This window comes from Netta rufina (genome assembly GCF_964035555.1).
Source record: "Netta rufina genome assembly, chromosome: 2".
Lineage (NCBI taxonomy): Eukaryota > Metazoa > Chordata > Aves > Anseriformes > Anatidae > Netta > Netta rufina.
Window position 1 is genome coordinate 19,126,440 of NC_140124.1, and position 13,056 is coordinate 19,139,495.

General features: G+C 45.7%; 1 protein-coding gene across 2 annotated transcripts in view; it reads left to right on the forward strand.

Annotated features, from left to right (window-relative positions):
• The first annotated feature begins 322 nt into the window (after positions 1 to 322).
• The window catches only part of PIP4K2A (phosphatidylinositol-5-phosphate 4-kinase type 2 alpha), a 108,484-nt gene continuing 95,750 nt past the window's right edge, over positions 323 to 13,056 (forward strand). For both annotated transcript variants that reach the window (XM_084281393.1, XM_084281394.1), the window contains exon 1: positions 323 to 701. In XM_084281393.1, the coding sequence (XP_084137519.1) occupies positions 561 to 701 (141 nt within the window). In that variant the 5' untranslated portion in view covers positions 323 to 560. The remainder of the gene's footprint in view (positions 702 to 13,056) is intronic.

The window sequence follows — 13,056 nt, forward strand, 5'->3', positions numbered from 1 at the left end:
GGGCGAGGTGGGGAGTGAACACAGGAAGGGCGCAGAGCAGCGTGTATTTAGCTACGTTGGTGCGATTTGTGATCCCTTCACCACACGGGGAGCAATCCCCAGCCCCTCAGCGCACCGAGCGGGCTCTCCCCCCTTCCCCTCAGCCAGCAGCCGCACGGCCGCCATGACGCCTGCGCGCGCCCGCGGGGCATGCGCGCTGCGGCGGCAGGAACCGAAACTCCCGCGCCGGCTGGGAACGGGGCGGGGGGGGGGGGCGGTGGCAGCTCCCCCTCCACTCCCCCCCTCCTCCATGCAGCGGGGAGGGGGCGGGCGGAGGGGGCGTGGCCGCGGCGCGCGAGCGGGGCCATTTCGGCGCGCGGCTGCAGGCCGGGATGCGCGCGGCGCCCCGCGGCACCCTGCCCGCCCCGCGGCACCCTGCCCGCCCCGCCGCACGCACGGCCGCGGCGCTGAGCTGAGCACCGCCGCCTGCCCTCCGCCGCCTCCTCCTCCTCCTCCATCCCTGCCTCCTGCCCTCCTTCCCTGCCTCCTTCCCTGCCGGCCGCTGCCGCCGCCGCCGCGCCATGGCGGCCCCCAGCACCATCGCCCCCGCCCTGGCGAGTAAAACCAAGACGAAGAAGAAGCACTTCGTGGCGCAGAAAGTGAAGCTGTTCCGGGCCAGCGACCCGCTGCTCAGCGTCCTCATGTGGGGGGTCAACCACTCGGTAAGCGGCGGGGAGGAAGAGGAGGAGGAGGGAGGGCCGCCGTGCCCCCCCCCCCCCCCCCCTTCAGGCTCCGGGTGGGGTCGTGTCCCCCCCCTGCAGCGCTGCGGGGACGTGCCGCGGTGCCCCCTGCTCCTTTCCTTGGGGGTGGAGGCGGTGAAAACCCCCAAAAAGCTCTGCTCTTAAAGCTGGAGCTGCTCAAGTTCACGGCTGCCTCCTGTGCGGTTTGCATCGGGGCTGCTGGTGGTGGTGCTCGGTGGTGGTGGTGCTTGGTGCCGTGGTGCTGGGCATTTAAAACCAGCGAGCAGCCTGCTGAGGAGGCTGTCACATGGCCGGGCATTATTACGGGGCTCAGGGCGCAGCTTTGCATCTTTAAATAGCCGCCGCGGCAGCTTGCGAGCACGGCCCCCAAAGATCACCCCCAAAAATCAGCCGTCCGGGGGCTGCCAGGCCGAAAACTTCAGCTGCTGCCTCCCCCAGCGCGGTGCCGCCGCTTCCAGGTGCTGCTCGCTGCTGGTGGGCAGCCAGAGGCTTTGCATCAGGCTGCGAGCCTTGTGGCAGCAGAGCAGTCCGTGGCATGAAGCCGGTTTTCCCTTTGTTTCCCGCACATCCAAACCTCTGTCGTTTTCTTTGTGTGTGGTTTAACAGCTCGGGCACAAAGCTGGGCATCCCACGGGGGTGGTGGGGATGTGCTGGGGGCCCCTGGGTGCCAGCGAGGCAGGGAGGGAAGCGGGGTGAGGCTGAACCGTCCCCTGAGGGTGGCCCTGCGAGCCGGCAGGAGCTGGTGACAGAGGGCTTCGAGCTGTCCCTAGGTCGGCTGTAAGCAGTGACACCCTGCATCACGAACCGATAAGGAACTAGATAGCTATCTGCTCAGCAAAAAACCCTCTGATTGTGGAAGTGCGCAGCGTGCCGCTTGCCGGAATTAGGCTTACGTGCACGAGTTTCTCTTGCTCCTAGTGGCTATTTTTTTGCACAGCTCCGAGGCAGACAGTGTCAAGGAAAGCTGGTGGAGGTGGGGTGAGGCGCTTCTGGGGTCTCCCTGGATGGGAGCAGAGACCTGGCTGTAGTTGTAGCTACACGTGCCTGTTCTGGAAATACCAGTGCTTTCAGAGGCTCTGCCCTCTCCAGTGCCGTGCCTAATAGCAAAGTAAATAGTGACAAACACAATAGTGTACATGACTCCTACCATCATGTGCTACCGGGGATCGCGTAGCTGTGCCAAGTGGAAGAAGCAATGGAGGCGTGCTGCTTCGTGCTTGCAAAGCTAAAAACTGCAAATTGGAATCCTTTAGTTGGGGAGGGTGGGCGCAAAGAGCACGCTCGGGAATACGATAAACTTGGAGAAGTGCATCCCTGTGTTTGTAGAAGGCATGGCTGTGGGCTTGAGCATCTGCCGTGTGCTACAGATATTCTGGTTCCTCACCCTGCTGCAAGGTGTAATCGTGAATAATACTTTGGGCCCCATGGAAGGGAAATCCCTCTAAATTAGAGTATGAAAAATAATTTGTGTCCGAATCTAAATACTTCTTCTTAGCCAAGAACGTAGCACCAAAGCGTTGCAGGATCCTCTGTTAGGTGCTCACCCTGTTGGTTTGTAACGCCTGATGTGGCTTTGTCTGACAAGTGAAAATGAGTCTTTAGTGTGATTGGAGCAGGCCCTGTTATCACAAATCAGAATTTCTTGCAGTCAAAATGCAGCATACCTATGTGGATTCGTTAGAAACAGGAATTAAGGATACTTGTGTTTCTTAGCAAAATAAACAGAAACCCATAATAAAAGGTTAGTCTAGGAAATGAGCGTAATTCATAGGTTACGATGATGGTAATTAAATAAACTTTGAGCATATTACTCATCTGAAAAATCTGACTTAAGACTGCTTCCACTGCTGTGCGTAGCAATTAATGGGACAGTAACAGTCCCCGTGTCTCACAACAGATTTGGGAGGAAGGATGCATTGAAGTGGTGTGTCTGAGACGCAGTTCCCATGTTTCTGACAGAATGTGGTGCATGCTGGAAGGAAGCATTTGGTGAAGGTAAAACGTGAAAAATGGGATTCTCTGTAGGCTTCTCAACTTTGAGTGTAGGCCCATAGTACTGCTATAATGTGATAGCCGAGTTCTGAGGGATCCTTGGATTTTAAATTGAATGCGTAGAGAGGTGAACTATATAAAGAGAAAGTTACAAGATCTGTGTTCTTAACTCTCCTGTCCTAGAAGGAAATGCGTCCCTAAAAAGGGAGGTGTAGTGCATCAGCATCACAAAGCAATGGGGCTTATAGCAAGTGCATGAATTCCTAATCAGGAAAAAACCTGCAGGGAGGTGCCTGTTACCTAAGGCTCTTAAAACAAGCAAAAGCCTCCTCCCTCCTCAAGCTGTTAGAAAATCGTTGTGGCGGCCCAGGCTGTTGTTTAGGTAGAGAGATATCAAATGCATAATCCTAATTGGGAACGCAGTCAAATTCAGTAAATTAGAAGGGCACGTGGGGGAAAATGACGTGTAAGCAGTACCCAAAGATGTTAAGAAGCATGAAAATATGCTCACATTCAGAGCAATAAATTCACTTTTTGGTGTGCTGAAATACGCTGTTGAGTGAAACTTTCCACCACGTGAAAAGGCGAGCAGCCCTGTCCCAGACCCGAGGTGCGATTGTGATACTGGTGGCTGCTGCAGCATCAAAGGCTAATTGCTGGTGTGCTCAGATCTTCCGGGCATCTGCATCAGTAAGAATTGATCTTATCTTGGTCTTTTACGTTGTGTCAAAGATAATCTGTCAGTGCTGCTGAAACAGTTGTTTAAACTCAGCAATTAATATGACTTAGAGCTACATTTCTAACTAGTACAATTGTAAGAAAATTCCATGTACCAGTGGCGTAGTAATTGACATCCTTATTCTCACCTTCATACTGTCACCCCCGGCAGACTTCCAGCAGCCGGGGGAGGGAGCAGGAAGGTGGCACGTAAGTTTTTGTCCAATGCTTTGGGAAGTCATGCTTCCCTTCTTTCATTCTGTGCCAAAAATGGGAGGCAGGCATACATACCCTGCCTTTCCGTCAGCACACTACAGTTGTCTGGGCCCAGTCATGGTGAGTCTGCTCACTCCCGTGTTGGCTGTCTGCTTCTGTCGGAAGCTTGTTAGGAAGGCTGGGAATGTGTAGGGGACCGGGCTTAGGTCCTTTGCCATGTATTGCCCACAAATATGGAAGATCACAGAAGTGTTTTTTTTTTTTGGTAACTGATTTTAAGGTAAGGAATTGAATGCCGGAGACCTCGCTTCTGACTGCATGTAATGGTTAACGCAGAAGAGAATGAATGCCTAATGAAGTTCTTGAGCATAATGTTGAGTTTATAGAGGGAAAAAAAAAGCCCTCAGCCCCTAGAATCTGTAATCGCCATCTGTTTCGGGATGATTACAAGCTGATCTAAAAATTTACCAGTGCCTGACTTCACAGTGGCACTTGCTGCCTGATAAGCGAATGAAACAATACGAATACATGGATCAAATGCCTTTTTTTCTCCTCCAGCGTATTTACAGAGCGCATCAGAAAGTGTGTACTTCCAATGGGTGAAGAATTCAACAGGCAATAAACTCCAGAATCACCTTCGGCTGGTTACACGAGGCATTGCGAAGCCTGATGCTACTGTTGCACTCCCAGCTGTAATCTGGCTTGATCTTTTTAAGAAAAGTGGAGCAACAACACAAGGACAGTGTAATAAAAGGGGTGAAAGCCATGAACTCCTGTCTGCCAGTGCAGTGTCTTCACCCCTATAGTTAGATGTGGGGAGAAGAAAGCCAGTGGGACAAGTAAACGCAGCTTTCCCCCTTGTATATACTAAGATATATTTGATCGCATTAGGAAACCTTCTGCAATTCCACAGAAATACAGAATAATTAAAGCTTGGTTATGCCCTATAGAGTAAAAACGAATAGCTTATGTTTATCACCAGTTTCTTTTAAAGAAAGAAAAAATGGCAGCACTTACTGCTAGGAGTGCATGCTCATAAGTGACAGGACTTGGTAACTTCTGGGTCTGTATTTTTATGTACTTTTAAACGATAGTGAGACTGGTTAAACCCCGAGGATATGGAACTATAGCGTTGATTCATGGCATCAGCTGTCAGCACAGCAGACTGGTGGGAAACTGAGAAGGGCAGGGCTGCTCATCAGTTATATTGTCAGCTGTGTTGCTAGTGTTTATGTTAATGCAGAGCATCACCACTGCACATGGGCTCCAACAGGGCTTTTTCGAAGTAAAATGCAAGTTACTGGTTTTAGAATGATCTCCAGATTTGTAAGCGTGAGCTTGGAGAAAAGCCCTCCTTATTAATTGTTTAATGGCAATGGTGGTGGATTGCATGGGAGAAGGCTCTTTCGAAGAAGCAGGAAGCAACAACGTATTAAAAAGCATTGATTACAGCATAACAGATAATAAAGCAATTAAAACTATTTTTGAAAGTTATCTGGGCACTCAGCCCAGATGTTTGTATATAGAAGGAAGTAGAACAGGAAAAGCTATTTACTGAAAACTTGGTTCTTTTTTGGGTGTCAAGCTCTGCGTTGCTGCAGAAATTCACTTCATAATGCTTTTGCATCTCGGTGGACAAACTCTAGGAAAAATACAAATTGCAAATGTTTACTGTGGTTGGAATAAAGGTAGTAAATGTTCTTACATGAAATAAAATCGGGAGTGATGTCTTGTGTGGGTATTCTTCTTTGAACTATTGAAAGGAAATGTACAATAGCTTCTGTTAGGGATGAGACAGGAAGAGCTATGAACAAAAATCTCACAGCAGTCTCGAAGCTACTTTCTGTTTCTTCCCCTCTACAAAGTAAGGCGCTGCAAAGGCTAGGGTATTTTGCCTATAGGGTTTTGAAACTGAATTTCATTAACCACAGCAGGGAGGGCTGGACAATGTTCAGCGAAGCAAACAGGCAACATAAATTTGTTTCTCTGAATCAACTTTGTCATCTTATTTGAGTATCCTGCACCAGATGCCTTAAAAGAAATTCTGTGGTGGATTATTTTAGAACTCCTTGGTCAATAATGCAGGCACTTATATTATGCCCATTGGCTAGAGACTGGTAGTTGGTTTTTTGAGCCCTATCCTAGAATGACAAGCTTTGTTTAGTACAACTGTCCCACCCCATTATGCCTCTCCTGGTGAATGATCCTGGTTTCTGCTCTTCTGGGAGAATGCCTCGTGATGGTCTTGCTTCCATGTGTCGTGCAGCTTCATCAGACCCTTGGAGTAAGCTGGAACTACCTATTATTTATTGATCTTCAGTTTAATCTTGCCTAAGCACTCAATTAGAGTTGTAGGCATGTTGGCTGAAAGGTATCTTGACTTGTTGAAAGGTTAGTCTTTGTTGTTGAAAGATGACATTTTAAAGACTTGAAAGAAGTAAGCATTCGTCTTCATTTTCTTCTGAACTCTAGGTGATTGAGTGCTGTTGTGGATAACAGACTCAGTATGAATTTACTACTTTATATTTACTCCTAGGTCCTATTTCCATGTTTTTCTGCTTCTTACCCTTGATGCTTGCTATTTAGGTATCTAACAACTCCTGGCTTCTCTTCTTCCCTTCTCTCTGATAGTGAAACACATCTTACCTTGCAAAAGGGCTGCAACAGTCAAGAAAATTGCTGCCCCTCTGGGATGGTAATGACAAACCTTGGTAGCTTCTACAGACTGCATCCAGGTGCTGTGGCGAAATGGGCTGGGTTTGAATTGTTGGGATGGTAACCTCGGGTATGTGGCTCGCTATGGGAACATCTGTTCTATGATCTTCCTGTAGAGCCCGGGTTCTACAATAAGTTAATTAGTTTTGTGCTGAGATAGCTCGATAGCGATGTTGTGAAAATTGTTTGAAGTAGCGGAATGCTGCAGTGATGGATCTCACAAACTGAAAAGAAAACATTAGCTTTATCTTCAAAGAGCAGGTCTGAATCGCTTGCAGTACAAATACATACGGCCATACACCTTTTAGAGTACTTATTTTTCATCAGACTTGGTGAACTACCACCTCGTGTACTGAGACAAGGTAATTAGAGTAATCCAGCTCTTTTGAGTGCATTTTAAGTTCCCAAGGTAACCTTAATATCGTGAATGTGGCTGTGAGTATATGCGTGGTCCTTTTGGATTCTAAGAAAAAAAAAAAAAAAAAAGGAAAAGAAGCAAATTTCCCTCTGTGGCATTATTAGAAAGCCTGTGGAGCTGCTCGGTGAGGCTGGGATTGCAGAACCACCTTGCTGCCACCTGTGCTAACTGGTTTAATCCCTCACTTTCCCCAGTGACCCTCTGGTGTCCCAGTTATGTGCTGTACCACCTCTTGCAGGTCTGCTGTTCTGCGTTTGCATCTTATCGAGTCTTTGCCATTCCAGTCTTTCTGGTTAACAAGCTCAGCTGTATCTCCTTTTCCTGATCAGTAATTACCCAGCCCCAAACTAATAATCCAGCAGAACTAATATGCTCTGAATTTTTGGATGGACCGCAGCTCACTGGGGTTCATCATCCAGCCACGCAGACGGCTGTACCAGCACAAAAAATGGGGAAAAGCAGAGATGGTGGGGAAAAACACCTTTGCAAGGAAGTGCCAATTTGTACTAGCATTAGGTTAGTCACACCACAACCTCTGTAACACTTGAGCCAGCCAAAGTGAGGGCTGTTGGGCTTGTTTCCTCTCCTTTTCTGGTACTAAACTGATCCAGTGGTGACTTCGTCTGGGGAGATGCAAAATTTAGGGGAGGGAAGAGGCTGGCATGATGTGCTACAAGGTACATTTTTATGGCTGCGTAGGACAGTTAGAGGGACTGTGTTAGCTCTGGTTTGTGCTCTTCAGCTGATGAGTGGTTTCCTGTCAGCAGTTTGATTTCACATCTGGAGTTGAACTGTTGCCCCTTGTAAAAATAAAAAATAAAAAATGAGAGCTCTTAGAGCGGAGACCTTTCCAATTATTTTAACCTTTTGAAATAGGCACGCATTTTGTACGAGGCACAGCTGCCTGTTATACCTGCCAGTTTCCTGTCATCTCTTCCACCGTGGCCTCGAGGAAGATGCAAAAACATTTAACTTTTTAGTTTGCATTTCTGGATAGAAAATGAATGACTTCAGAAGAGTTGCAGTGGCTTCGTAGGGGCTGCACCTTTTGAAGTTTTTCTTAAAAGTAAGCGACAACATTTGGAAGACCACCTAAAAGATATTTCTTGAGTCTTGCCTTAAAGGTTCTGCTGTAGAATACCAAGCCTGTAGTTTTAGCAGTCAGTGACTTTTTCTGGAGGGGAGAGAGGAAAATATCCAAGTTTGTTAGCATGAGACCAGTCAGAAGAAAACAGCTTAATAAGAATTTTATTATACCGAGCTGAAACCGAGCAATATCTGATTAGCTTGGTGCCAAGCCTCACTAATTCTGTTACCAAACTAGTAATTATGCTGTGGTGCCCTTCGTCTGCGGGAGGCATGTCCTAGTGTGAGTTAGGCTCAAAGCTGTTCTGCAGAGTTGAGTTCTTGCTTTGATCGTGTTGCCCAGCACATTGTAGATCCCTGCTAGATCATTTAGGTACCCAAACATTGTTTAGCTACTGGCTGTGTTTCTTGTTTGCTCTGCATACTGTTTTTCTCTCCCAGTGCTGCAAGCTGTCTGTGGTTAGAGGGGATTTATTGGTATTCTGCTGTAGCATGGCCCTGCTCATGGGTTGGGTCCTGGGTAATGATGACAGAAAACTTCCTAGAGGAGCTCAGACTGTTCATTAGGTATGCAACTGTCAGGGCACTTCATAGCGTGCAAATCGGATGTAGTATAGTTGCATGTAGCTGAGCAAAAATCAGTAGATTTGCATAACAAAAGCAGGGTTGCTAAATTATAAGCTTCTTGCTTCAGTCTTTTAACTTTCTATATTTTGGGCTAAATCTTCAGCCAGTTCTGAAAGACCAAATCGTAAAATAACAAAAACTGAGAGGGCAATTGGATGAAGAATGGGACTTTTTTTTTTTTTTTTTTTTTTTTTTAAGACTTTGAAGTTGTGATCCTAATAAATCCTTTTTTGTAAAAGCCTAATGGTGATCAAGGTTACTTCTTGGCTTCTGTATAATTTTGAGAACAGCAGAACAAACACTTGCATTCAGGCTATTGGTTCTGAAACTTATGACTCATTAATAAATATCCCCTTTTTCATGAAGTATTGTGTGATTTTTCTTCTGCAAATGATATATATATTAAAAAAATAATAATCACTCAGATCCTGTCCAGGTAAATTCCTTCTCTGGAGTTTCTGCTTGTCATTTGCTGTTCTGTTTCTAGGGGTTTTTTGTGCCTTTCCTGATTGTGAAAGCAAATCCTGTCATCTGTTCCAGACTTGCTTAAGAAGCCTATATAAAGATGTACAACTTCGTTTTTTAAGATGGTATGCAAATCAGTTCTCAATGTGTAAGATGTATAGACTGTCTGCTACAAGAAGTGACAGCATTTAAAAACTTGCACTTGAAATTAAATTTTTACGGTAAGGCTTCTAAGAGGAAGTCCTTATTAAACCTATTCTCAGTTGGCTATTCAAAAGACTTGGTCATATTTCTGGGAAAGATAGCGGCCAAAAACACGCTGACTTCACTGGAAAAGCCCATACGTGGCCTCCTCCTCTTCCTCAGCCACCACAGACTTCCCATGGAGGCCGAAGAGATGACTCACGGGGCCGAGGGGCAGCAGCTGGTGGCTCCTGTGGATGGGGCCTTGCTGCTCCTGATGCTCGCTTATTTTTTCCCCCTCTGGTGATGGTAAGGCTGGTGGAGAGCTGAAGAGATTCTCTGGCCTAGCTGTGCTTTCTGGGCCTAAGCAGAATGATCGTATCGGTGAGTTTTTGGTCTGACTCATGCTGCACTTGCTATCTGCGATAAGCAAGCCTGCCTGCTGCTCTTGCACAGTGGACGGGACCGAATTAACAAAAAAAGCTTTCTGGATATTACTGCTCGTCTTCTATAAACTGGGGGGGGGGAAATAATTTCCAGGAACAAAATCTTGGTCTGTTAACACACACACACACACACACACACAAAGCCTCATGACCCCTGTTCTCAGAAGCCTTTGCCCATTGCTATAGGTGCCCGAGTTCCTGATGTAGCAGTTTCCCCAGCTGTTATTTTGGTCTTCAGCTGATTCAACAATGCTGCTTTCTCTTTCCTACCTACAGCTGCAGGCAGTTGTAGCTGGTTATTTCACTGGAATGAGCTATGCCCTCGGGCTGTGTTGGCTTGGGGATGTTAATAGGGTTCAGATGTCTCTTGGCTAGCAGTCCTGCACTCTTCCCTCTTCAGTGCTCCACTGCTGCATGTCAAAGCAAAACAGTATCAAACCCTTGAATCTTGGAGTGCTCTATGCCTTTTTCCTGATTGGAATCGGAAGGATTTTTTTCCTTTCTGTCACTTGCTAGGACTTTTTTTTGCCCCCCAGGTACAGCAGTCACCTGTGTTTAGTAGATATGGTGGATTTGCAGATCAAATTATTTGAAAAGAGTTAACTTGGGAGACTAATCTAATTCATTTCTGACATGGCAAGCACAAAAATACCAACATAGGCTCTTTAAATGAAGGATATAGTTTTGGTTGCATATTTTTCAAGATGAAAGTTGTATAACTACTCACCTGGACAAGTTTTTTTTCACTGCAACAACTTCCCTGTTGCTGAAAATCAATTCAAATGCTGATGCTAGTTGGTCACTCAGAAGAAATTTAATACTACACCTTCGGGTAGGTGGAACAAGTAACAGGACTGAGTTAGTAAAGCATCAAGCTACACGTTCTCCATTATTTACCATTACCTTCCTTGCTGACAAGTTTGTCTGAGCTCAAAATTGGCTTGCCAGATTCCTGCCAGTTGTTTGGTCTTCTCCTTTATTTGATAGACTAAGGAATTGAACCCTAACTTAACTTATTTTATGTCCATTTCTCAAAGTATGTTGAAGTCTTGGCAGCTTCATTCTCCAAGTACTTTGAAGAAAGCTTTAAGAGTTTCGCATGTGCTATTGTAAAGATCCCTCAAGAACCTTGCCATCCCAAGCACAGCACTGGTAATCAGGCAAAGTATGTAAGGAAATAACATCTAGGATCTAATCTTAACAAGTGAAGAGGGAAAATGTGCTGTTAGAAATGGAAATCTTGTTTGACTCTTATGAAAAAAGTCATTTAAGCTGTTAAAGTGCGCTGGGCCTGTAAACTTAGGGAAAGGGGAAAAACCTTACTGTAACTCTGCAATTTACTTAAAAAAAAAAAAAAAAGCATGTTTCTGGACTTGTAGAAAGTCTGTTTGGGTATTGCATAAATAACAATATGAACTTTTGAAGGTTAGGCAGAGATTCTACAAAAGATGGATTTGATGATCAAGATTCTGCCACAGCTGCCTTCTCCCACAGCTTTCTATCCTGCATTTTATTTGTGTTGGGATTGACACACTCATTAGAGGCTGATCACTCCATAATACCCACACCCCAAGCATGCAAGTCTCCTGACACAAACATCCTCCACTATTTCTCTGCTAACTCACGTATTTATGAAATGCTGATGAAAACTTTCTCATTTTTATAATCTCATTTCACTGAACAGAAAAAGTTTGCCTCAGAATGAAGCTTGATCTTGTATCTCACTTTCCAGGCACCGCAGCGAATATCCAGAGCTTTGTGCTGTGCTTCTGGTGCACCCCATTTTTCTTACCAGGCTCAAATGTGGGCTGATGGCATATGCCCAGGTAGTCATTTTTTTCCCTCTCCTTGTGTGCTTGATGTGCCAAATGTTTTATTTAAAGTTCTACAGGCTGTAACCATATAGGTTAGCTATATATAGGCTGTAACCTTATATACTTAGTTGATGAAAATGATCTCTTGCTTGCTGAAATGCGTTCAGTTCGGGAAGGCTAAACCTGCCCTAGAGCTGTTGATGCAGTTGTGCCATAGTCTGTTGGAACGATTTGTGCCAAACTTCTTGATCAGGCTTCTGTGAGAGAAGTGTTTTTAAAACTACTGCCAGTATTGGCCAAGTTTTTGGATATATACAGCAGCCTAGAGCTCAGGGTAGGGTGGAGAGGAGCATAAAGTCTCACCTCCCATGTTGGACATGGTTTGGGAGCTGTGTCACTGCAGTGGCTCTTCACAACTGAGGCTTGAGAGATGTATTTATTTTTTTACAGCAAGCCTGACAAACCAGGAACAGAAACGCTCGGCTTTTAGACTCCTTGAGCATAAAATAAACAATGTGCTGTGAGTCACAGCACTGCCACTGCATAACTGAGGGCAGCTTGCAATTTTCTTTCTTCTTTTTTAGAAATGGACTAGTCAAAAGATTGGTATTGTTGAATTTTGCTGTGCCTTCCAGGACAGAACAGCTGATTTTCTGCCTGATTAACCTACCGCTTCGTGTTTCCTGAAGCCTTGATCCAGTCTATTTATATATTTTTGCCCCTCTCCGAGCAGGCAGCTCTGCAGCTGTGCTGGAAAGGAAAGGTGTGTTAGATGACACTGTGCTAGATAAGCAACCAAACCCAGTGAGATCTCCCCACCTAGGCAGGTCACACTGGCTCGGGTTCAGGGCAGTGAAATCCACTCTGAAGTGTATGAGGTGATTAATTAGATGCTTTAGGTGGATGTCTCGAGTTTTTGGATTAAAGTTTGCATCAAAGCCGAGCTAAGCTAACAATACAAATTCTCCACAGCATCGTTAATCATCTTTAACTATCCAGGCTATGATTGCAGAATAGTTGCGTTGCTTTATTGGAAATATAAAATATTTCCTGTGTGAATATAAACAATTTACATAACAGTGACATTTTCCTTGTCATTTAACTCCAGCGCTGTGAAACTGAAGGCATTTAATTAATCTTGTTAACTTTGCATGGTGATTTACTAATGAACTGCTTCAATTATTTATCTTTTTTTTTCCTCCAAGGAGTGCTTAAGTTCAGGAAGCACAAAATAACTAACCTGAAGCCAGTAAAGCTCTAGTGCAATCACTTTGCTCCAAGAGACTTCCAGCTGCTTAAAGCTGGCACTGCATCTCCCCTGCCCCTGTTGGGAAGGGGAGAGGGCATAACCTAGGGTGTGGAGGTCCTGCGTTTGGGGTCTTGTGTTTTGGGACAGTCGTGCTTCTCTAATTTCTGGTGGAGATGTGCAATAAAAGCATGGTTTCGTTGTCCTGGTGAGACAAAGTGATAAGAAAGGGGTGGCACCAAGTAAAACCCAGCGCTGTCACCTCAGCGGTGCCCCATGGAAAATTAACTTTGTGTGGGGGGAGCAGGGAGGACAAGGATGTGATGTGAGTTGCTTTAATCTAAAATAACTACCAAAATTACTTAATTCTCCTCGTGGCCTTTTTAAGCAC